Raw genomic sequence first — 27,067 nt, forward strand, 5'->3', positions numbered from 1 at the left:
AGGACATGTACATGTTTGCAGGAGAGTTCTGAAAGTTCTGATCCAGCTGTAACCATTTCAACCATTTACAGGCAACTAATAAAAGACCATATATTCTGGAGGAGAAAAATGGGTTTCATTAATCAGCCAACCACACACATGAGAAAGGACTGGGGCTGCTCTTTTTACACTAATTCATGGCATTACTATGCAGTAGGTTTAAATATATGAGGGACCTCAGTCTCTGCAGACTGCTCATGGCCACCACGGGCTTTTCTGCACACTGTGTAGACTATACAAAACTGTATACAACTGTTCTGCCTGACCTCAAACCTGTTCTCAGCCACCCTGAAATGTTATCTCTCCCAGCTCATGCGATCCTTTACTCTGGCTTCTGCTGTATTATAATATTCACATGTATCTAAGAAGTTTTGCATTTATATATCATTTTATGTGTATGTGTTTTATAAATAGTTTTATATACTAATCCCAGGTAGTTTAGTGATATGGCTGAAGGTCATGAAGCTAGGAAGGTGTACACATCTACAGTCCTGAGAAGGAAGTGGATAAGGAAAATGAGGAACACGTGGATCAGAGGGCAGGAGCATTGGCGGGAAGGGTGTTTTACTCTTCTCACGCTTTTATTCACACCATTTGCTTGATAGCTTGAGTAATGTTTACATGCACTACTGCTTTAAGATTACTTGCCTAACTCATTACCACTTTACAAAGCGGGCAACAGTGAAGCCATTTCTAATAAGGAAACTGAGGCACAGAAACTAAGAGCTTGCCCTTCCAAGTTCTCTCTTCAGCCTTGTGATTTGTAAAGTCCATCTGTGGGGCTTCACAGCTCCAAATGGCTCACTTCTCTCATCTCAAATATTCCTCCAATTGGAAGCAATACCCCTTGGTGAGTGAGAAGCCCAGTTGTGCCTCAAAGCCATCATGTGTCCATGTCACTTCATGACTCTTTAAGTCTTTACAATGGAACTTTAAGTTCCAGTGGAGAGGAAAGGGGTGTTTCCCTACATCCAGGAATCCTTCACCATCATAGCCTGATGCTTTACTACCTCTGTGGCAGAGGCTGGTCCTACAGATGTCCAACACTAAATGACCGAACAGAGTTCCTGTATTAGAAAGGATACAAAATACTGCCTTGGTCTGTTGCTAAACACAGTTTTTGATATTCGTTCATTCAGATGGGTCTCATCACCACACTGTTGTAAAACTGCACATCTTGACCACCAATTTGAAGTTTGTAATTTTTTTTATTAAGCAAACACATCCATAGCCTAACACTAAAGTATCTAAAAAATATGCTTGTGGTTCCATTTTGAAACTATTCACAATGACAGAAATATTTCTGTGAATATTAGTCTGTGCCAAGTACTGGTTTAAAAGCTTCATTTGGACAATTATATCTAAATAACAGTACAAATTAGCTATTAATACCATTATAGCTTTATTTCACAACAACAAAAAAGAAACAGGGTTGAAACTGTATTACTAACCCCACAGAAAGAAGAACTGGAGGATGGGCACGTATGACAGATAGCAAAGCTCCTACTAAATACCTCTGACCCAACTGAGATCCACGTGGAAAAAAAATGTCAAAATATGTTTTAAAACCAACACCTTCATAAATCGCCTAAAATCACTTTCTGTAGATGCACAAAAATAAGTTTCCTAGCACATTACAGAAAAAAGACAGAGCACAATCTCAGAGAAAGGAGTGACTAAAAGAAACACAAGGAGAATAAATCAATAGCACATTCTGGGAACACCTAAAGCTCATACTCATAGGGCATCCATGTATGTCAGGGCTGGAGAACAGACATGGAGAGCCATGATCTCAATGCCAGCCACAGCCACTGCGTGTGTGCAGACGACACAGGCACTGCGTGTCTACAGACGGCACAGGCGCTGCGTGTGTGCAGACAGACAGCACAGCCACTGTGTGTGTGCAGACGGCACAGGCGCTGTGTGTGTACAGACGGCACAGGCGCTGCGTGTGTGCAGACGGCATTTCTTAGAGAGGGTGAAAAGAGTGCTTTAGAGAAAACTGGTGGGAAATGGGAAGAAGATTCAGGACTCCAAAACGAAACTTTGGAGCCTTAAAAGAATAAAGATCTGCAGGACAGTGGTGGCACACTCCTTTAATCCCAGGACTTGGAGGCAGAGGCAGGCGGATCTCTGTGAGTTTGAGGATAGCCTGGTCTACATACAGAGTGAGTTCCAGGACAGCCAGCCAGGGCTTTCACAGAGAAAACCTGTCTGGAACACACACACAAACACACACACAAGAAAGAAAGAAAGAGAGAGAGAGAGAAAGAGGGAGGGAGGGAGGGAGGGAGGGAGGGAGGAAGGAAAGAAAGAAAGAAAGAAAGAAAGAAAGAAAGAAAGAAAGAAAGAAAGAAAAGATCTGCTTTCTATATAATTGAGCACTGCAGAAAACCTCGATTCCTACATAAGCACAAGAGGTTCTACTCTCTTTAACACACGAGGATGATCCAGCAAATGTATTTAATTACATACCATTGTCAGAAGCAAGGAAGGTAGCATTATATATGTTGTTTTTTACATTTGGTGATTCTCTATCCAAAATGGCAATTGTAGTGATCTGCCCATTCACAGGATCTATTTTCAGCCAATTGGCAGGATCAGATAATTTTGTGTACCTACAAAATGAAAGTACAGTGACAACTATTTTTATAAGAAACTTAACAAATAAAGCACATGTAAACTTTTACAGGTTTCATTACAAAGTTTTGCATGGCTGTAGATGATGGCCAGAAATAGAATTTTAACGTGGGGAAACATTTCTCTGGCAGTGATTTTAGGATGTATGTAAAGACCATGTTGCATCTTACTCTAGGAAACTCTGCAAAGGTTTAAGGGGTTAGACAAAGTGCAGTCTCCCTGTGGTAGATTTAACAGATCTCAATTTAGGCTCTTGCCTACTTTAATACATAACCTATGTGCTGATAACAGGGTTCAAACATACTTTCTAAGTCAGAGCCCTATCCTACAGAACCTGGGGGAATCAGAAGCTAAATTCCACATCACAAGTCACTCCTAAAATGCCTCATCACCTTATCATGGTGGAGACGAAGCCTCACCAGAGAGATCCCATAAAATCCCATTCCTACCAGGATCCCCCTGATGGGGCCAAGCCTCGGAGCTGTATCCTCCAACGAGTCCCACAGGCTTTCATCTCTATTAGCAGATTTGTATGTTTAAACTCCTTTTTAAATGTGAGGTGGGCTGAAGTTTTTAAACTCAGATAACTAACACATAGAATGGAGACACTATGGTATGTTTTGAGAGGTAAAATCTACAAGATTTTAATGCACCTATTAATTAGTCATTTAACTATCCTAGCTTCCATGTATGGAGAACCAGGGAATCTGAGCAGTTATCTGTTAGCAGCCGATCCGAAAGCACTTAAATAAATTACGAATTAATTTTAAAAATTATCTTCAGCTGCTACGAGAATAGTCACATGGGGTATGCCCTCCCAGTCATCCAGCCCCGCCTCAGGATGAATTAGGGTTTGCTGAGGAAGGTTTTCATTTTTGCTGAAAGTTTTTACAAATACACCTTCTGGGTTCCCTGCACAGGTATGGGGTACATCACTAGCTGCCCCGTTTTGGACTGGCATGAGTGTTGACTTTCCCGGACATCTGGAGAAATGAGGGTTTATAATCTTCTGAAGGTTCGTGTCCACTCACTTCATTGCTTTTTGATGTGTTTGTTATAAAAGCAGAGGCTAAAATTAATACTTTTAATTAAAAAGACAGAGTGGTAGAAAGCTTTTTCTTCTACTAATACATGAAAAGACTCATTCTTAGCATTTTTTTTAAAGCTAATGAAGTCAGGGATATCCTGAGAAGAAAATACACCAAAGGGTTTTCAATTATTTTGGAAATCACACATGTCACCATGTGACCTTTCTATGGGAGCTGAGGAACTGAAGAAGCCTATTTTTGTAGAACAAGATTCTTTTAATCTCAGAAAATATAGGCTATTTTCTGTACAACATGGCAATGTTAGAATGAAATCATCAGTTTTCTTTAGGAAGGCAGCCCCAGGTAAATTACTCCTGTTCCAGAGGATGAGCCTCCACCCACGCATTTATAGATAGAGCCAGCTGGACCCAGTGGTCATAAAACAGTACATTTAGTTGGGAGGGGAAGGTAGTAGAGGAACCTGGAAGGCCGTGGAAGGTGGGGACCAGGGATGAAATTGAATATATACATTAAATTCCTAAAGAGAAAATAAACATTATATTCAAAATAAACAAATGAGAAATAAAGTCATAATATCTTCCAGTCATTACTTTTAGTTGTATCAGACATTTCTTACAGGGTGAATTTAATAATGTGCACACAGGGCACAGAAGAGAATCTAATCTGGTACCACCATGGCATCTCATACCTGATACTCTGCTGCATATATCGATCGGGGTCCTGAGCTGTGAGTGTGGTCAGCATGGTACCTGCGTGGAGGCCTTCTTCTTGGCGAATGATTTTGGGATTTGGGGCAAAATAAGGGTTTTCATTGACATCAATAACTGTCACAGACACAGTTGCTGTCGACTGGGGTGGGTGCTGAATTCCCTTGGCTAATGGCACTTGGTTTTCTGCAGCTACAGTAAGGACAAACATCCTATTCGTTTCAAAGTCAATTGGCTGGAAAAGAAAAAGAAATGGAAACCATATTTTTGCAGAAGTAAGAATGTTTGCATTCTGTCATTCGTCGTCTCGGAGTCCTGTTTCCAAAACATTAGCTTTTATCCTTCAGTATAGCATAACGCTCTTCCCCAGTTTCTGGAAAACGTGCAGGAATGTCTCATCAAAACACATCCCAACGGAGAGATTTATGTTTTTCCAAGATTGTATGTGATTGCTGCATGGACCCGTTTATTTAGATGGCTGTAGAAACTTGACTATTTTTTTAAAAATCAGCATGGAAAACAAAAACTACTAAATAATCTGAGGTCAGGTAAGAACACAAGGATTTATACTCACAAACACTGGGGAAAGGACACCTCTCATGCAGGGAAACTTTTACCAGTTAGTGATGAACTGAAAACAAAATCGCTCCCCCTTGCCATTAAAATTATTAATACTACATAATTAAAAGATACCACATAATTTTTTTAAAAATGAGGCTAACGCCTTCTTCAGTTTAGCAGGGTCTCTTGGGGCTGCTAAGATGGTTCAGTAGGTGAGGAGGCTTGCCATCAAACCTTAATGACCTGCACTTGGTATCACGAATCCATGATGGAAACAAGTTATCCTCTGATGTCCCCTCCCATGTGCCTTGGTACTCAACTCCCCCCCCCCCCGCCCCGCCGCCCAGCACATACCTCAATACAACCAATCATCACTCAACGTAAATAAAAGGTATTTTTCATAGATTAATACAGACTGTGGGGTGAAGCGCAAACACACACACACACTCATCTTAAAATAAGAGTTCTATAGGTAGGCTTATGCTTCTTTCTCCTTACTGGGAAAACTGAAAATCTGGCTGTCTTCCATAACGATTCTGAATATTTTGCAGGTTTTTGAAAACTCCCACATGAGAACACTCCAGATGATTAATGCGTTACACAAATAACCCTTTATGTATACATTAACTGCGGACGTCTCACTGAAGTCTGCTGTCACCACAATGCCGTAGGGATTTCGCTCTGATTTCCCCAGGTGACTTAGTAATGGAACCGGTGTGTTTGGTAGTAACAGGGAAGGTTGGAGGGTGCCTTGTGTTGCCACTGGTAGTCTAAGAATGACCAAGAGCTGAAGTTACGTGATTAGTACAAAACGTAACAGCATCCTGCCCTAGACATCCTCAAATCATCAAAGCCACTGCCATATTCTCTTCTTCTAGAACCTTCCGTTCAGCATGCCCAGGCAGGAAAGGGGGCGGTGCGGCTGTAATATGTTGAATGAGTGAAATGCCCCTTAGGCACATTTACTCATGTTGGCGATGTACGGGCAGGTTGAGTCCTTTCATGTGTACCTATCTCATTTGTCCTTCACAAACGTGTGAGCACTTGGAGGCTGTACTCAGGCCTCACTTTCGGCAGGAGAAAGTTGAGGTTCTTCAAGGCTGAATGGGTGATGACAGATGCACAGCCTTCCGGGGCAGAGCTGAGATGTGAACAGAAAGCTCAGTCTGGGCTGGCACTGTTGCTGACTCTTCTCCGTGTGTGGGAGATGATTTCCAACCCGATCTCTTTCCCCTCATGTGCACATAGATCAGAATTCCCGGCAAGAAGCACTTCGATTGACCATTTCCCTGTCAGGCAGGCACGTGGGTTCACTTAATCAAGTGTTTCGGTGGTTAAAAGGCTGGGATGTTCACTTGGAAGGCTTTCACAAGACTGCTATGCGTTTGCCGCCACTGAAGAGCTTTTGCTTTGTGCCTGCCACCATACTGTTCTGTAATTAAATATCGTCTGGCAATTAAACAGCAGAACGCTAGTTTTGTTGTTTGTTTGTTTGTTTGCTTTTGTTTTTTGAGAAAAGGTTTCTCTGTGCAATCCTGGCTGTCCTGGAACTTGCTCTGTGGTCCAGGCTGGCGTCAAACTCAGAGACTGGCCTGCCTCTGCCTCCTGAGTGCTGGGATTAAAGGTGTGAGTCACCATGCCTGGCTAGGCTAGAAAACTAGTTCCTTAAAGTAATGAAAATAGAATTTTAAAATAGCCATGTAAATGCAAAATATTTATAAAATGTAGGCTCTTTCTCCTGCCTACTCGCTCCATTTCACTTCTGTGATTTTTCTTTTGTCTTCTGAATCATTTACTCTCTGTCCAAACTCCAGGAGGTTAGTACCACTCCTCCCCTCCCTTCCTCTCCCAACCCCTCACTATCTGCCCAAACCCCATGAGAATAGGAAGCACTGTACCCCTCCCCTCCCCTCTCTTACTCCTCCCACTGCCCTGATGGGGACTGGACTGAGGACCTGGTGCGTGTCAGGCAAGCACTCCAGCTATCAGCCAATGGTCTAACCCGCAAGATGCGAAAGGCCTCGAATACATCAGCTATATTCACTCCACTTTGCTGAGGACCCCCATGTCTTCAGATGGGTCAGTCTGTCCCAATTGATTTTAATTGCAGTGATAATGGGAGAGAATTTGTGTTATCCTCAATTTCAACATAAATTAAACAGTAATACATAATCCACTAAGTAGTTAGGAATTCCAGACTAGGAGGTATTTAAAATAAAAAAGCTCCCATGATTCTACAGTAAAGCAATGGGAGAGGGCACAGGCTGGTGCCCACTGAGTAGCTGTCTGAGGTCTGTGGTCCAGGGGATACTTACTTTTACCACAGTGACCAGCCCATCGTTGCTGTTGGGGTCTGTCTGGATGGCAAATCTCCCTGTAGGGTCTCCCCCGCTGATTCTGTAGACCGCATTCCAAGCTGGCGTGTGGGGCTGATCTTTGTCAGTGACAGTCAGGTTGGCTACGATGACATCCACTCTGTTCTCAGGGACTTCGCCGTAGAACTGCAAGAAAGACCAACCTCGGTCTGAGGTGATTGTGGCCCCACTGAAGGACAGGCTGCCTGATGACCACACCACCCTGACTTTACTGCCCCATTAAATTTTTATGGTCTACACTAAACAAGGAGATAGGTATATGCTGATAATCACTCACTTTATATCTCACTGGGAAAAAAAAAATCCTGGGACATTTTTCAGCCACCCAGTGGGTGTGGGTATTTTTTTTTTTTTAACATTTATGCTTCAGTTTCATTAGCATTAAAATTAACATCCATTTGTGAGTATCAGTGTGATTAATGTGAGGTCCATAGAAAGGACTTATATACAGGAAATAATTTGACTTGGGATCTAGGTAATTACACGCTGGAAAAGTAGCACAAACCAGGCATGTATTTCAGGCATTTGGAACATCGGAGGAATTCTGTTACCACTGCACCCAGCTACTTGTCGCAGGCAGTGTATTTTAACTTCTTTAACAGTAACTGGAGGGTGCTGAGGAAGTAAAGTACTCCGATGCCTGTTTTAAAGCCCACATGATAGAAACATCAGTCAGCGGCCATTCCACTATCAGAGCAAGTTCCATTTCTATCTAATGCATTTATTATTCATAACAAAACTTCTTCCAAATGGCCCATGGTGCTGAAGTCCTTTGAGTGACAGGTTGTCCTTACCGTCATGGCCGTAAACTCTGGAGGATTATCATTGACATCTGTCACTGTGATGACCGCCGTGGCTGTGTTTGAAAGGCCGTAAGTGGGATTGCCTTCCATGTCTGTGGCCTGAATTATTAACGTATACTGTTGCACTTTCTAGAAAGACATAAAGATAACAAGTTAAATGACGCTAATTCCTCAAGAAGACATAACAGTTGTTTGGCAAAGGGCTCTTTATTACCCACTGAGAGCACAGCGTCCTTCATTCTTGCAATTTCCCACATGGAGTTTACTTTAACTCAGGAAACACGGGTCTGGTTCTTGTCTGGGGAGCTTTAACTGTGTATATTCACTTTGACTCCCAAGAAGGAACTCACTGAACATATTGCAGATGTGGGAAATTCATGGCTGAGCTGAAGCTTCCATCTGGTTTCAACCTTTCCCTTTTGCTACAAGATCGCAAGTTAGTATTCAAGCCTTTTGGTATCTCATATATTAATTTCTAAGTTTAGGACAGTAAAGACAACACGGAAGCCAAGAGAGGAGGAGGAAGCATATGTAATTCACAGATTCACAAAGTATGTCTGCCTTTCCCTAATAGTGTGTGTGTGTGTGTGTGTGTGTGTGTGTGTGTGTGTGTGTGTGTATTATCATATTATTACATACATTCTTTCTGTTATAATTACTTGATAACATTTCTCCCACTCCTTATTAGTACTAATTGTTCAAAATTATGTAAGAGATATATGGCCTTTTAAAAAGATCAAAATTGGAGATGAAGACATGGCTTAGTGGTTAAGAGCGCTTGCTGCCTTGCAGAGGACTGGGGTTTGGTTCCTAATGCCCACAAGTTGGTCTACAAACATCTCTAACTCCTCCAGTTCAAGGGGACTGGGTGTCCTCTTCTGGCTTTTGTGAGCATTAGGCATTCATGCAGTACACATAGCATCATAAAGACAAAACATTCATATACATAAAATAAAATAAATAAATCTAAAAATGTTTTAAATAAAAATTTAATTAAAGAGAATACATTTATATTATTAGTCCTGGACTATAATACGTGTTTAATTGAATAGGTATATAATGAACGGATCAGTACTGAGATACAATAGAGTGTCTATTATTTTGAGCACCAATGTATCAAGGATATAGACACAGACATTTACATTCAGATGATTTTTATCAGGCAAGCACCCATTACTTGAAAAGTACAGATTAGCTCTGTTAACAAGGAGCCAAATGAAGCTATAATGCATGTTCAGTGAAAGTCTTGAGATTATCCTAGAAATCTAGACTGCCAGCTGACAGCATTGTATTTGCAGAAAACCTAACCAAAAGCACTATCTAAAGTCATTTGGAATCTCTGTGAAATTTGGCACAGAATAAAAAGGATCATATTCCTAAATGCTAAGCCATTCTGAACAACAAAACTCTCTTCTTCATACTAAACAAAACAAGTGTCACTGTGAAGTGCAGTTCCCCCTGGTTCTAAATATAGCTGACATTATAAACGGCCATTCTTAAGGGATTCCTGCAGCTTGGAGGAAAGAGGCACAAATTGTGGCTTTTGATGTAGTCGTTAGAAGGGAGAGCGAGGACCAGAAAGAAGATGGATGAAAGGCCAACTTCACACATGAGAATCTAAACTGTCCAGTGGATTGAATGCCAATCTCTAGCAGATATTTACTTTAGTTCCCTTATTTCTTCCTAAAAGAGAATATGCCATACTTTTTAATTAGAAAAACTTCAAACACACAGTGCAGTATGAACCATTTTAAGTTTTTGTAACCCACATTTCAATACAATCCAGAGTGGGCTGTAGGTTTCCTCAATGGCTTTCCTTCTCAGGACTATTCCTTTGCGGAAAATCTCATGGGGTCTGGCCTCTGACAATGAACTACAGACAACCACTGGCTGCTAGAGAGAGAGAATTAGTCTCCCCCAGAGATGAGCCCTCTAACTGGTTACCCAATACAAAGTGGTCAACCCTGAATCCTATACATACAGGTAACACTAACGGACTCAGCAGGTTGTATCTGCGTTTATATGTAGTTAACAATAACAATTAGAGAAAGAGGCCATCGATTTGAGGAATGAGGTGAGGACAAGAGAGGGCTTGGAGGGAGGAAAGGGAAAGGGGAAATGATATAATTATGTTTTAATTAAAAGATAAATCTTCATAGATGTTCATTCAGTTTCATCCTTTTGTGGTTACTGAGAAAACTCAGGGGGACATTTGATCAGCTTCCCAACTGAAAACTATGAAAATAAAGTGTACTATGACTGAGGCTGAGAGACAGTTAAGTAGTCAGGAGCACTGAATGCTCTTCCAGAGGACCTGGGCTCAAATCCTTACACCTACATGGCAGCTTACAATTGTCTATAACTCTAATACCCAGGTCCTGACACCCTCTTCTGGTCTCTGAAGGTACCAGACATGCATGTGGTACACAGACAAATGTTTTGCAGGCAAAACATTCATGCATAGAAAATTAAGTTATATTTTAAAATTGTATAACAACTTATGAAATGCCATTTGTATAGCTACTACAGTTCTGTTGACAATGAAAAATCCAAGTTTTCCTTTTAATAATGTTATAAAACATACAGTGTTTCCTAATGTCTATTCTATAAAAACTATTTAAAATTATACAGGCACCAGCACATATAACTTTGGATGGAGCTAAGATGTTTGGATCAATTGCTAATCTTTGGAATGTCCTATTGCTTCAAGCTAGTTCTGAAATGTTTTAAGCTTTACAAGAACTGTGTGTGGGTGTAGTGGTGTGCACCTGTCAGCCTAGGACTTGGAAGCATGAGCCAAGATGATTGTTGCTAACTTGTAGACCAATCTGGGCTATAAAACAAATTCACGGCCAGCTTGGGCTACAGAGGGAGACCCTTTCTTGATAACTACAAAAAGTCAAAACTCTAAAAAAGGACATTGTTATTTCTTAAATACAATGTCTATTAGAATCAAAGTTATCCACTTGAAAAATAACATAGTCTCCATGTTCAAACGCCTTGGTGGTAAACCGATCTTGCATTTGGTAAGGAAGTTGTGGTAGCTTATGATTTCAGCAATTGAACTGTCCAGAGTGCCTTGCCTGAATTAGTCATGTTTGTCTGATGCTGATGAGTGACATTTCAAATCTCTGCAAGGAGTATGGCTTCCCATCCTCACGGTGCTACACTGGATGCAGGAACCCTTCACTTCCTGTTCCAGATGACATAAGGTCTTTCCTCCTTTGCTTATTTCCACCCACTGCCCACCCATGCTTGGTGATATGTGCATTTTAGCAAACCTACCCGTGATCATTCATATCCCACACTTTTTGTATTTATATCCAATGCCCTCATGGCCTGTTACATCGATTCGTCAATTCCTCTGATTGTATCAGCAATTCTCCACCAGGGTGACTGTGCCCAGTGAAAAGCTCTTTAATAATACTTGGGAAGTACCACTGGCATATAATGGGCACTGGCTAGGGATTCCGTGGAACATGCATAGGACAGACCCTACACCAAGAATTAGTTTAAAGTATTGGTAGTGCATAGTTGAGAGACCTTGTCCTTGAACAATGGCCTTTCTTTGTTCTGGGCCTGACAGTTGAATGGCTTTAAAGTCAACTAGTCGAGGACTTCTGAAATTTCTTGAGGTACAACTGTGAGGCAAAGCACCCCACAACACATTTCTATCACTATTTCTAACTTTTATGTCTATTTATACTTCAATTTGTGTATGCCCCCCCAACACATATGCGCACACAGGAAAAGCGTCTAAAACTATTTTTACAAGGAGTTGCATATGGTTGTTTGAGTGATGGGCATTATTATTCCAAAGTAGGAAGCGAGGGATTCTGGAAGGTTTAGGCCAAGGAGGCATTGCAACCATAGCCTTAAAGGGTCTGAGATGCCAAAATAAAGAGCTTTGCCTTCATGCTTGGAGGTGTGATGAGCCATTTTACCATTGAGGAGACTCAGCATGTTTGCAGACTATAACGGGGGCTGAGAAGAAGGAAGAACTGAAGTCAACAGCAACTGGAGACCACACACCACACCAAACAAGGAGTCCAGGGCACAAGTATAAGAAGTATTTGGCCTAAGAAACAGCAAGCATTGGTTTTTCTCTGCCAGGAAAATATGATGCTGTAGAATAAAAGTAATGGACAATGCTCAATCAGGAAAAGGAGCTGCCAATTATGCCAATGGGGGGAAATGGCTGCAAGGACTTATTGGGCACCATGTTTACTGAATGTTTCATGTACCGTGCTACATTATCCTTCCAACCCTTTCGTGATATCCCTGTTACAGGTGTGAAGGATGGGGTTATAGGTTCATGAAAGTCCAAGAGCGCACACCAAGCAGAATCCCAGATTCAAACCTGGTAGAGGATCTATGAGAGGTGCTGTGGTTTTAATGTGAAGTGCTTCCTATAGGTTCATGTGTTCAAACAACTGGTCCTCTGGTGGTGGCACTGTTTGGGAAGACTGTGGGACATTTAGGATGGACAGCCTTGCTGGAGGCAATAGGTCACTGGAGGTGAGACCTAAGGCTTTAGAGCCTGGGTCCTCTTCCTGTTTCTTCTCTGCTTCCTGGCTGTGGATGTGAAGTGACCAGCAGCCTCCTGCCACCATGCTTTTTCACCATCATGAGCTGGAGCATCACTTCGAACTATGAACTCAAACAAACGCTTCCTATCTTAAACTGCTGCTTGTCGGGTATTTTGCTGTGGAAGTGAGGAAGGTAACTGCTACAAGTAATCCAGAGAGGGTAGAGGATAGGCATGAAGACAAAAGGCTAGAGAAGGTAAAAGTCAGGAACAGCCACCAGCAGATAATGGAGTTAAAGAGTCAGGAGTACATTAAAAAAAAAAAAAAAAAAAAAAAAAAAAAAAGGCTGATGGGGGAGGGGCAGTGGCTCTAGATTTCCAGACCTTAAAGAATGGACGTTTTTTAAACTGCAGATTAAAGAAAAATTAAAAGGTGACTCTGGTAAGCGTGTCAGCGGTTAGAGGCTCCGTCTCTGAAAGGTGTCATACATCCTGAGAGAATGATAGTGAAAATTACTTTCTACAAAAAGGAAACTGTGAATTTTAATAGAAATAAAGGAATTCAAGCCTGCATAAAAAGTCAAAGTAATTTATGCCGGGCCTCAGGCAGAATTACCATAAACCATCCAAGATAGATGTATTTTTTTTCTTAGAGAAATGACTTTCAGAAAATGGAAGGCTTTCCATAATTTCCTCTGGTAACTCATTGTTGATTTTTAATAATTCCACTGTCAAGAAGTGATTCCTCATATCAAATCTAACCCATGATCCCATAGCTTCCATCCATTTCTGCATTACTGTTATCAAGGGTGGTGGATGGCTTCCCCCATGAACTGTAGGATATACTTAACTACAATTACACCCCACTTCAAGCTTTTATCCTGTAGGCTAAATATAGTCTCTGTGATTTTTAAACATGGTTGGTCTGCATAAGGAAAATTGTCTTTAATCCTTTATGGCTCTTTCTCCTTGTGAAATAGTCAGGATAAATACGAGGGGAATTTCAGGGAGAAGCCGAGTGAAGCCCTGACTTCTGTATCTCACAATGGCTGTGTGAGTGGAAGCAGAAATATTACAGTTGCGACCTGCACTAAGTCTTCTTGGTCTGGCCAACCTCACCCTGGAGGGAAAATACTGAAACAAACTCCATCATCTCATACAAAGCATGGCATTCATATTGAGTCCATGGGTGTCTAAGAATAGTGTTTCATACTACAGTGGAAGAAGCAGGAATACTCAGACTATGAACTATCTTTTTCTATTTTTCTCTTTTGAGTATGTGTGGTGTACACGTGTGCCTGTGCAGATACACACCCTTGTATAGATCAGAAGAGGATGTCAAGTGTCCGTCTACTATATTCCATCTCACCCTCTTGAAACAGGGTCTCTAGTCTGGCACTCAGCAAGCCCCGGTGATTATCCAGTCTCTGCCCCTACATCGTATTGAGATTATAGGAACCTGGCAATGATTGGCTTTTTATGTAGATTTGAGGATCCGAACTCAGGTCCCCATGCTAGCACAGTAAGCACATTTATCTACTGGGCCATTTCTCCAGCCCCCTGAACTTTGGAAGTACTACAAAAATTAAATTCATTTTTAGATTTCTGAACATTTTCAGATGCAAAACATTTTTAGAGAAAGAACCACCAACAGTGGAAGCCAAGGGTTAAATGTCACAGGTCATACCTACTTTCTAAGTAGACTTCACAGGCATAAATGAATTCATCCTGACTGGTTCTGTTACTTGATTATAGTGTTTCTAGAACAATTTTGCTTATGTAACTAATAGTGGTGTGTCTTCTCTTCAATTCATGCCAACATTACTGTAGCAGAAAAAGCATCAAACCCAACTTCTCAAATCCTTGTCAATAATATACATCGTGGTGGACGTAATGTTTCTGTTTGACATAATCTGAAGTTCAATTACAGCAAAAGCTGGCTCAGCCTGAAAATTGCAAACCACAGATCTCTAAGTATTGTCATTTGGAGAATTCACTTGAACAATGATTCTGGATGGTCAATGACCTTGAGAAGCTGTAAGACAACTTCCGGGACACAGGACACAGAGAAAGCATGCGAAAGTTTCCTGAGGGTAGAGTTTCAGAAGGCACAAGGAAGTTGGAGAATGAGAGGGTTCAATGTCTAGACAAACAGACTCATAAGGCCCTTTCAGATGGGACCTCATGAGCAAGGTGCAGCAGTGCTCAGGACTAAACATCCCTGGGTACTTTACCAAAACATGCATATTCTCTCACACTGTGACACTATGTGGTGGTGTTTAATGCTGTCAGTATTGATGTTTCAACAGAATATATTCCGGAAGTGTGATTCTCTACATCACCAGTTTTAAATGCTCAATAGCAGAATTATCACAGTTACCAGTGTTCAGAAATGGAAAGTAAATTCTCTCAGAATTCAGAAGCAAGTTCAAATAAAAGATGATAATTGCCTGGCGCAACACTCACCAGGCAATTCACAGAAGCCCCAAACACCTGACTACATATGCATTATCTGTAGTCTCTTAAAATGAATTCACATACATATCACTTGACCGTGATGTCTAACTTGGTTCCCCACAAAAACCTTTGAAAAAATAGGAGGAACCTTAAAAACTTTACAATTGGAAGAGAGTATTGGCTTAACTTAGTCAAATATCACTGAAGGTGACATTACCTTATGCCATATGCACACATCATTTACAACATGAAGTTCTGTGAAAACCCCACTGCTGACCAATGAATGGAAAGGAGCATGTGAATGAGAGTTTGAATCCACCTCGGGCTGCCTCTAAGACTATGCACACATTCAGTACAGTTTTGGGTCTGCTTACCTCTCGATCCAGACCAGCTGCCACAGTGATGATATCCCCAGTCTCATTGTTGATTGTAAACATGTTGGGTGAAGGCGTGCTGGGAGCCTGGGACAGGATCCTGTACCTCAGCATCCCATTCTGGGCATTTGGGTCATCTGCATCAATAGCAGTGACTGTCATCACATATGTCCCTAGAGAGTGAACAGAGAAGGGGGACCATTATCCTTCATCTCAGGGACTCTAAAATCAGGCGTCCTTACTGTGTTGGCATGCCTCATTTTCAGTTTTTCACACACAACAAAAACATGTTAAGTCCTTCAAACAAAAAAATATTTTTAAAATAATCAAACATGGCAGTGCAGAAGCCAGTCAGTAAAATGTTTGCCATGCAAGCATAAAGACTAAAGTTCAATGCCCAGAATCATGTTTAAAAAAAAAAAGCCAGTTCCAGGAGGTGTGTGCTTCTATTTCCAGTGCTATGGAGCTGGACACAGGCAGATTCCCAAGGCCCACTGCATAGCCAAGGCAGCCTAGTCTAACTGATGCCAATGAAAGATCCGGACCAAAAAAAGATGATATGGGCTGTTCTAAGATAATATGGGCTGTTCTTGAAGAGTGATACCCACTGGTCTTGCATGCATGTGCATCCCCAAGCCCACACACGTCATCATAATAAACATAACCTAGATGTAAAAAGAAATTACAAAATACACATATTTATAGACTCAATTCCTCCACACTTAGAAAAAAATTCTACTCTATGATCCCCAAAGGACTCATGGCCAACTTTAATTTCATAAAACACAAAGGACAAGAAATACAGACGCTATTGCAGGCATATTTTACCCATTCCTCTCTCTGATTCCACAGTAGCATTTCATGGGAGCTTGCTGGGTGTAGTTCTTCCCAGCACCCAAGTCAATTTCTGACAGTGAGCTTTGTGAAGGACACTGCCCATTCCACTGCCTCGGGTCAGAAGGAAGCATGCTAGGCAGTACTGCTCTGCTACACTGGGCAAAGACTTGGCACTGTGCATTATTATTTCCTTAAAGACTGGAAGAACACTGTCACTGGCCTGGAGACTTTAACCCATTGAGTATTTTACAAACTAAATTTGGAAAGCAGAATGTCCAAGCAGACAGACAGTATGAGAACCCCAGTCACTTTTAGACTAGTTTGTTTTGTGAGATCCACTTAGAACAGAATGAAGAAATGTCCTGTCTCTGTCTTCTATGGTATCCGGAACCTGGGTTTATTTTAGAAATGTAGGGAATTCACCCCAGAACTGGCCATGCCTTAGCTGTATTATTCAAACGTCTCTTTAGAACTTGTTCCTTTCAACAAGATATTCTGTCTGATTAAGCAGCATCTCCACACCTTACTTATTTTAGACACTTTATCTCATAGGCGTGAGTTCGCTGGCTTTCCCTTTCTCTCCCCTGCTAGACTGAAGCTCCTGCAGGTAGGTCCCCTGGCACTCCTGTGGCCAGTGCCAGGGCAGAGCAGAGCACACAGGTCCTGCTAAGCTGACACTGTCTGCATAAATGAACAGACTCTTCAAACACAGCTTCCAGTTTCAGAACCTGGAGTCAAAACGCTGATGCTACAGTTTGAGTTAGCCCTGGTTGCAAGGGTGTTTCCAACCACAGGGAGTATGCTCTGGAGACTCCAGCCCTGCCTGCAAGGGTGCTTTCAAACCACAGGGAGTACGCCCTGGAGACTCCAGCCCTGCCTGCAAGGGTGCTTCTAACCCCAGGGAGTACGCTCTGGAGACTCCAGCCCTGCCTGCAAGGGTGCTTCTAACCCCAGGGAGTACGCTCTGGAGACTCCAGCCCTGCCTGCAAGGGTGCTTCCAAACCACAGGGAGTACGCCCTGGAGACTCCAGCCCTGCCTGCAAGGGTGCTTCCAATCCACAGGGAGTACGCCCTGGAGACTCCAGCCTTGCCTGCAAGGGTGCTTCCAATCCACAGGGAGTACGCCCCTGAGATGACTTTCCTTACAGTGATCACTCAGAGGCTTTAGTTCATGGGATGCTTAACTGGAAACTCGTGGTCAAATGTTCAGTAAATATAGTTTGAATGGCTTATTTCATGTAACAAAGCTTGCAAAGCACTGTATTATCTCAAGCTTGCAACAACCAAACAGATAGGCAAATGATACTTAACAATAAAACTTCTGTAGTCAAATTGCCCAAAGTTTATTTATATTGTAGGATATTTGCATGAGATACATGTTATTGACTTACTTATATGTTTGTGTGTGCGTGCGTGTGTGTTTGTGTGTGCGTGCATGTGTGTGTGCATGTGCACATCACAGCACGCATGTGGAGATCAGAGGACAACTTGTAGGACTCAGTTCTCTCTTTCGACCAAGTGAGTTCCAAAGGTTGAACTAAGTGCTCAGGCTAGCAAGTGCCTTCGGCTGCCAAGCCATCTCGCCAGCTGCACGAGATCCATTTCAGTAGAGATCTACTTCATATGCTATCATGATATTGTACTTAAAATGGGTAAGACTGGAGGGCGACTTGTCTGAAAATGAGTCTGAAGGAGCCACAGAGTACAGAGTCCCCGCCATGCCACTCCCTCCCTCCAACTGCTCCCTACACCTACCTCTCTTTTTCTCTGAGGATATAGAGAACACTTGAGGATATAGAGAAACCTAGAGTTTAAGGCATAGTTGTTTCTACCCACAAATTAGCTGACGCCTTAGGGAGCTGCAGACATTGGTGGGAGAGCCAAGGTACTATAAAGTGCAGTTTTAAAGGTTGATATTTTATAAAACAGAATAATTAAAATATCTCAAAACACCAAATCTGCCCAGGAAAGCTGGCTAAACATTTACTTCTTCATTCCTTTATTGACTGAGTGCTTGGGTCTGCTGGGTTTTCAGACTAAATAGTCCTCTCTGGCCTGGCTATTCTGTGACTGAAGCCCTTAGTTTTCAGGACAAGCCTCTGAAATGTCAGTCAAACAGCACTTCACAACGGCAAGAGGCTTTCCACAAGGGCTGCCTCAAGGCCAGGCCACTTTCCTTATGCTAGCTGAAAGAGGGTTGCAGAATACATGTGGCAGGGCACTCTGGAAGTAAATACCCAGAGTGTCACAGCTGTCACCAACCCTGCCTTGCTTGTGACTTCACTGCCTGGTAACAGGCACCCACCATGTAGCTTTCGCTGGTGCTCTGTCCCCTGTGAGGGAATCTGCACTCTGTACACCGAAAGTCTCTCTCAAGTAGCTCTCACTGTGTCAACTACAAAGCAAGGAAAGACCACTATAGATTCTGTAGGTTCTGGCTTCCAAATAAGGCAAAAATCATGTAAAGATATCTTGTGGCTTTCCCTCTTCAATCAGTTTTCCCTCAAGCTGCTTTCTTTTCCTCCAAAAGCATCGTAAATGAAAGATACGTTAAAAGGGACTGTGTACCTTTCCTTTTTTGACTGTTACGACAGGGTCAGTTATAAACATTGTTCTTTATGAGGAAGGATATCTGGTAGAACAGGTTGGCCTTGAGCTCAATACAGCTTAGGATAACCCTGAATTTCAGCTCCCACTGCTTCCACCTCGCAGCTGCATGGATTGTAGGTGTGAGCCACCATGCCCAGGTTCACTTCTTAGTTGGTGAGTGTTACTGATCCAACTCAGTTCCTTGTGTTTGCTCAGCTCGCATTCCAGCTACTACACCAGCTACTACACAACACTTCCGTAAGTCATGAGCATATGACTATTCTGACTTACCAGGCTTTGATCCCTCTGGAACAGACCCATTCCAAACCTGGTGCAGAAATTCAGGTCTGTTGTCATTCATGTCAATGACATTGATGACAATGTCGATGGGGTTCTCCACTTGATTGCCATTGATGTCCACTGCGTGTGCCCTCAACTGCAAGAGCAACCAGAGGACAGAGCCACTTAAAGATCTGTCTGGGAGAGGTACAACATGTGCTCACCATGCATCCACAGTAGCCAGAACATCTTGAGGACAGCTGTACAAGAGCTGCTACGGTCCCCCAACCTAGATGGAGCTAGCCCAACTCTGAGATGAGTGGAGATGCTGTTACAGAAAGCCAGCCATCCTCTAGGAGAGGCCTCGTGCTTAGTATGCAGCTTTTAACTCATTGGATCCACAGACAGAGCACCAGAGAACCAAGAAACAGAGCTTTGTGACCACCACATCGCTCTTTGTGGACAGAGCCCAGGTCTAAAGCCAGCTGTGTCCAGATCTAAAATATCTATTTGTTAAATAAAGTAGTGTTGGTAAATGACACTTTTTTTTCTAAGTTTAAGGTTATTCAAAGCAATGGAAAAGGCACGTGCGTAGAAGACACTCCTCACTGTAGCCCTATAGGTTAGTATCAGTGGTTCTCCTTGAGAAATTTTATGTTGTTTTTCACTGTAAATATAATCACTCAGCTACTCTGGCCTGACTACCTTCCTAATGATTTCTTCCAGCAAACAGCCATTGCATCTTTTTCAAAGGCTACACATATTCCACTGTACTGTTTCTTTCTAACTGGAATGCTTTCACAGTTTCCCTGTAATCTCTGATGCTGTAGGCTACTTTAGGGTATGTTCTTATCCACTTAAAGCAGCATCAACACTTCCTTTTGATTTCTAGATTACTAAAGACATAACACAATGTAAATTTTATTATCGCTTCTCAATCCTTTTAAAGATATTTTCTTCCTGATTTACTTAACACAATATATTCCATTAACAAATTTTTAATACTGAAATTTAATTATAGTTATGTAAAGTAATGAATCTTAATGACTCTAAATACTTGCAATTCTGTAATTAATTCTATTTTGCTGGTGTTGCTTTGAATGCATACGTACCAAGCATTTGAAGAATAATTTGCTCCAGTCTCAGCTGAATGTATTTATTTTCTGAATTTTAACCACAGGATCTTAGATGGAGAGAAGTCAAGCAAAAAAAACCACACTGGTGTGTTTGCTCCCATATTCATGATCATCAATAGAAACTACCCTAACTAGAGTGTTATATGCTACCTCAATCCAGCTTCCCCAATTAATGCTATGTAGTCCGTGTCAAAGACTTTGAAGTATTACTTCCATTTTTGCATGTTAGAACAATATAAAAAAATTAGAATCTGCTGTTCCCTCATGAATTTTAATATGATGGGCTTGTAAATAATCAAGGTAATGATTGAGTTCTGAGTCACAGAACTCAAAACACATTCAACTTTTCACACACTGTTCAGTTCTAGGGGAATCTAGTGTAACTGTAAGACACCAGTGATTTTAGAGGTTTCTGCAGGTGCAGGAATCTAAACGTCATATGGTAAGCAAAGTAAGACTCCAGTAACACCATGCAGGGGGCAAGGTGACTGAGTGATGACGGCCTACGGGAGAAGACAATGTAAGACTCTATTAATGCCATGCATGGGGGAGGGTGACCAAGTGATGACGACCTACGGGAGAAGACAATGCAAAAATGGTGTTGGGTAACAGGCTGGCCAAAGCCAAGCTGGGTCCAGATCCTCTCCACTTCCATTAAAATCATTCCATGGAGGTTAAACATTTTAAATATAAAAGGCAAATATGATAGACAAAACCTGCGAAGATGAGCAGCTTAGGTTAGGAAGGGTCCATGAAATATAAACAGGCTTGCTGTGATTACAGCACTAGACATGTAAAAATGCTGGAGTCTGGATCTTTACGTACTGCTGCTCTGATCCTGTCCATTCAAACCTGTTGCAGTGGGCTCTCTCAGCCATGTATCTGAAGGCAAGTACTGGTGTTTCAAAAGTAAACGATGTCTCAGGCTGTTTCCCTTTCTTCACTGTTATTTTGGTATTACTTATCTTACAGCATGCATCAATCCCATAAATGTACTTATTGAAGGAAGCAGAAAGCCTACAGATAAATTTCTGGTGTTAAATCTTAGTGTTAAAGCTATGGGAGTGGCATAAGCCAGTGGAAAACTACACACATACACACACAAACACACACACACACACACACACACACACACACACACACACTCTGAAGACTAGGTACAAAGGCTCAGCAGCTGGCTGGAAGCTTACATGAAACCGTGCTATCAGCTCGCGATCCAGAGGCTTGGTGACCGACAGCTGTCCTGAGATGGGGTTGATAATGAAGATGCCCGTCGGAGGCTGGTCAGCTCCTGGCCCAGTGACACTGTACCTCAGGGACAGATTTTTATCTCTATCTGATCTGATCTGGGGATCAAGAAAACAATCACATAAGCAGAAGACATGAGCATATATGTTATGGGGTGTACCACATTTCTGATCCTTGCTTCATTCCCCCATAGTATCACTGACCTCTCCCAGGTCATCCCTTCCTCTTCGTTCTTTTCTGTTTGTGTGTGTGTGTGTATGTGTGTGTGTGTGTGTGTGTGTGTGTGTGTGTGTGTGTGTGTGTGTTATATGTGTGTCATGCATACATGCATGTGGGTGTCTTCTGGAACTGACTTCAACCTTGTTTTTTGAGGCAGAGTCTCTCTGTGAATCTGGAGTTCACTGAATCATATTGATGGGTTAGCTAGCAAGCCCCAGGGGTTCCTGTTTCTGACTCCCCAGCACTGAAGTTACAGGTAGGGATCTGAACTCACGTCCCCACGCTGCATGGGAAGCACTCTATGACCGTGCCATCGTCCAACTCCGTTCTTTGATTCTTGATGATGGACTTAAGAAGAGACATTACTTATCCCCAGAAAGACTTGGGGGAACCTTTTCATCTAAAAGAACACTAGCTGGGACACATACAAAATATCAAAACTTAGCAGTGTCCACTTTTAGACAAAATTGCCAGGGTAAAATATGTACAACAGAGTAACAAGTGTCTAATTTAATACAAATCATAGTGTCTTCAGACATCAGAAACGGTAGGAAATCATAATTGCCTAGCCACGGCTTGAAATAACCTTACGGAGGACTGTTATGGGGGACAGCCTCCACAGCGGCTTTCTTGGCTTCCACTGTCCTGACTCAGTGCAGCCACAGCTTCCTACATTGTTCTCAGGTGGCAATGAAGGTTGCTGTTCTTCTCTCTAACAAAGCATCTCGGAGAGGTTCCTTGGGTATATTTTATACCCCTAACCAAAGGAAATCACGCCAGAGCACAGCAGGTTGGAGAAATGGAGTAGGGAAGAGAGGTAGAGACAGAGAAAGGGCAGGCTGGGCAGTGGTACATAGGGATCTTTATGTATTAGGGAAGTGAAATTAATCCATGCATTTGATCTAGAGATAGTTCCGCTCTCAGTCATATTTTATGAGTGTTGATAAAAAGCAACTCTGTTAGGAATTGTGTTCATTGTTAAATTGAATTATAATACACATTACAGTAGAATATACAATACAAGTAAGTGACTTATTTAAAAAAGCTCACAGCTTTTGATGTACGTGTTGGAGTGCTAAAATAGTCATGGAAACATTTGCATTTTAATAAATAGGCATATGATGATCCATATTATTGTATCTTTAAATAAACAATACCCTGTTGATTTTACGTGCTTTTCCCCATGTCTGATGGTATGCGATGTAAGTCACTGCAGAACTCTCCCTGCTCAGATTTGAAAGCTTCTAGTTTGCACTGCCCCAGGGATTCTGTTAATGGTATCACAGATCATTTTTTCCCTTAAAAAAAACGATCAAGTGCACTTGGTGTTGGCAGTTTTAGCAATAATTGCCCTTTATTTTTTTCCCGTCTGTCCCAAACTATCTTTAGAGGGCAGAGATCAACATGGAAAGTCCTGGATAAGACTACGGTTTGAAGAGTGAGAGCTGGTAGGGGAGGGATAGGATGACCTTAGGGTTCATGAATTCACAAAAGCCCTATCATTCAGTGCCCAGGACCCAGGAGAGCTGTGTGTATAAATAATCCAAGAGATAACAAAGGTAAACAAATGAAGCTTCTTAGGAATTCCACTCCCACTCAGATTCAATTGCGTGTATACATGCTATACTTTGTATTTAAAAAAAAGGCAAAACCATTTCTAATGTCTCCTAGGCAGAGAAATAATTACAATGACAGCTTCTTACCCTGACAAGTTCTTGAGGAAAGGGTCCTCTGGAGTTTTCTGGCAAGTTGATTGGCGGGATGACCCAGTCTCTCTTCTGCCTTTGGAGGGAACCACTGTGCCTGGCGAGTTGTCTGGGGAATACTATTTCTTCGATTTCATGTGGGTCCTTTGCATTAAAATACAAGAAGACATTCCTGAGGACTAGGAAGAGCATTCTCTACGATCATATCAATATTAATGGATACCTATGTGTGTAGGAACCACAGTGTATTACAAACAAAAAGAATATCTCAGGAGGCCCTTTCCTCGCTCTTGTTCAATAACAAAAAATGCCATAAAGTATATGGGCTGCCCTATTCACTGAAAATTGAATTAGAAACAATTTATTATATAGTCCAGTTGAGTAAACTACTTGCCGTTTCTATAAACCATCTTAGAAAGTAGTTAATATTAAACAAAGTTTAATAGCACCCTTTTATGTATTTCTCATTAGTTTAGACCACAGTTCAGGTAATGTGCCTACTGTACATTAAAATCACATCTTGATGTGCTGAGATATAATTTGAATTCCAAGAGAAGTTTAATACATACCGCTAAAGAATGTCTCAAATATTTATGACCCTATTAAATCCCACAGAATTAATGCTGTAATTATTCTAAACCTATGTCAGCCGTGATGGATGCAGTAAATGACCCACTTTGCACACTAGGCATTAATCTCTGCTATGTGTCAACATTTTCTTCTGTTTCTCTCGATGTCTGTGGACATCTTAGTCATTAGCCCTTGCTGTCTCTGTGCAAACATCCAAGACAGGTTGCTGGAACATACAGAACCAACAACAGATGCATCTTCTCACCCCATTAGGTACCAGCCTTCCACTTTATATATCACTCAAGTGGCTTGAGTCCTTTCAACAATTAATGACTTAATACATTGTATTTTACATGATTTGAAACCTTAACTCTAGTATAAGAGAAAAGCAAAATATTTTTTCTAGTACAAATATGCATGCACACTACATTTATAAATAAATATCTGTGACTGTAGCATACAAAACATAATGGTTTAAAGCCATGGCTTTCAAAGTATATGGGTGTGTCCCTGAATCTTTGTTTGAGTAAACTCAAAGAAGCTGGTATTTATAGGACTTTTGAAGTCACTCTTCCATCTCATTTAAAATTCTTATGTAGGTATTTTCACAGAATAAGTGCTCAATAAATAAATAACATTTACTGAGCTGAACAGGTCTCTGTTGGAAACACACTTCATTTATTTCACCCTGGCTCACAACTGCTTCCACAAGAGGGAGTATACCACTCCCCAAAAGCACAGTGGCAAGGTGGCTACTTCATGCTCCCCAGTTTGCTCATGAACTAGGACAAAACTCAACCGTCGTTGCCACAAACACTCTCCTGTCCCCACTGTACATCGGAACCTCCCACCTCATAAATGTGACTGGTGACATCTCCCAAAGATGTGTTTATTTTGTGGTTATACTTAACAGCTTGTAAAGCATCTCAGAAATGTAACAGAAACTACTTCTAATTTGAATTCAATTATAAATCTCAAAATATAAACAAACCTCTCCAAGGCAATTTCTGGTTGCTTGAAATACACATAGACTATCATGTTACAAACACAAGAAAGTGCCGCTAAAGAGACTGAAGATGATAAAAATTGAAATACTGGCCATCCATTTATAAGGTAAGAATTAAACCTATATTCAGTCAGAATCATAAAACGAGTTGCTAAGCATCAGTTGCAAAGCCGTGAGTGGTACTATACCTTCGCAGGCTCTTCAGTGAGGGTTGGCTCCAGGCTCAGGTTTACGGCTACCTGCCACTTTTCCTGGGTCTCTTTGTCTTGGGCATATATCAGGAACTTTGCCTGCTCTGCGGTGAGAGGGAAGCTTCTCACAGCATACACCGTGCCGTCCTCATCCACCTTGAAATCTGCTGGCTCACTGCTCTCATACTGAACTTTCCTTTTTCGATTGCAGTTGCTGAATCTCACTGTAAAAGAGTGTACATGTCTGGTTACCCCACCAAGGGGAGCGCAGCTAATGCCAGATTTTGTTAAATGATACAATACAGCAGCCTGAAGACACAGAGGCTGAGCCTCACACTCAACTAGAGAGGCATCCCAATCCTAGGTTCCTTAGCTGTCTGTAACCCTGCGCACCTTCCTTACTTCCTGGCATGGGACCTTATGTGTTATTACTCTTGGACAAATACTCAAGAAAGGAAATTCTGGGCATCTTCATCAATACCCATAATATGTCCTAGAATCCCGGAAACTCACATTAGTGAAAGGTGGAAACTAATGATTTCTATTCCTTAGGGTGTTTATGTATTTTTGTTTTCTTACTATAAATCATGAACATAAACATGTATCTTGAAAGTTTTTAAATAAAAAAAAATCAGTGTCTTAGGATGGGGATCAAAACAATTTCAGTGTGTTATTTATGCCAGTCATAATTGTGTTGACTTAAAAATGAGGAAAAAAATCAGCATTTCATACATGCAATGCCAATCAGCTTGCATCTCAATAGATAAGGAAAGTTAGATTCCACGTTTACAAAGAGAATTGAACATGTTCAAGACAAAAAGAAAGAGCCTCTGAGGAAGACCATTTCCTTTGCAGTCTGCCTTCCATCCTTCTGAACAAACATTCCATAGGAGTGGCAAGTGAAGTCATCACATAAAAAACAGTTTTCATTTCCCATGTCATTGATGTTGCAGCCTGGCCGTGATTATATAAGATACTGTTTGGCAAGTGAGAAATAAATACATCTACAATAAAACGTGCACTCACAGGCAACTTTCATGTTTCCCAAGTATTCAAGTAAAAGCTTTCTTTTTTTTTTTTTTTTTTTGGTTACTCATATTTGGTTTTTAGCGACAGGGTCTCCTATAGCTCAGGCTACTCTCAACTGAATTATGTAGATGACAGTGACCCTCTACCTCCTGAGTGCTGGGATTCCAGACTTGCATGACCCCAGCTTAAGAAGTCCTTTGTGTCACACAGTGACTGAAAACTGTCCTTTCAGCTCCATTCATATAGATTCACTGAGACAAGCAAGAACTATAGCCAAGTTCCAAACTTGCTCATTTTTCTTACTAACCATAAAATATGTGATAGAAGTAATCAAATATTTTAAGTACTGGAGATATAACTTTTCACATAATGCCACGTAAACCATCCTTCAACTTTCAGTCATTAAAAGTGAAAATAAAAGTTTTAGCTGCAACTAAATTATGCTAAAATACAACATTGGTCGCTGGAGTGTAAATATCCCCAAAGATACTTAGTTACCACAATCTTTCATTTGACTTAAAGTATTTTCTGGAGAACAATGGCATTTATGTTCTTTGTAAGTAAAAAAAAACAAAGAAAAAATTATTTTGGGGACCTTGCTGAGAAGTCAAAATGCAGACTTACACCATCTTTTATTAACAGAAGTAACTGCTTTTTGGTATCACAAAAAGGAATTCATGACACTTCAGCTGGATCATAGATGTTATCTAGTCTCCTCTGCATT

General features: G+C 41.4%; 1 protein-coding gene across 1 annotated transcript in view; it reads right to left on the reverse strand.

Annotated features, from left to right (window-relative positions):
* Cdh2 (cadherin 2) overlaps positions 1-27,067 on the reverse strand; it is a 221,964-nt gene that overhangs the window by 35,253 nt on the left and 159,644 nt on the right. Inside the window, exons 3-11 of the mRNA XM_052741599.1 lie at positions 25,312-25,538; positions 23,545-23,691; positions 21,565-21,720; positions 19,251-19,395; positions 15,534-15,706; positions 8,166-8,303; positions 7,312-7,497; positions 4,417-4,670; positions 2,515-2,657 (exon numbers count right to left, since the gene is read on the reverse strand). Coding sequence (XP_052597559.1) covers positions 2,515-2,657; positions 4,417-4,670; positions 7,312-7,497; positions 8,166-8,303; positions 15,534-15,706; positions 19,251-19,395; positions 21,565-21,720; positions 23,545-23,691; positions 25,312-25,538 — 1,569 coding nt within the window. The remainder of the gene's footprint in view (positions 1-2,514; positions 2,658-4,416; positions 4,671-7,311; positions 7,498-8,165; positions 8,304-15,533; positions 15,707-19,250; positions 19,396-21,564; positions 21,721-23,544; positions 23,692-25,311; positions 25,539-27,067) is intronic.

Source organism: Peromyscus californicus, unplaced genomic scaffold (genome assembly GCF_007827085.1).
Source record: "Peromyscus californicus insignis strain IS unplaced genomic scaffold, ASM782708v3 Scaffold_17__1_contigs__length_78620276, whole genome shotgun sequence".
In the NCBI taxonomy this organism is placed as follows: domain Eukaryota; kingdom Metazoa; phylum Chordata; class Mammalia; order Rodentia; family Cricetidae; genus Peromyscus; species Peromyscus californicus.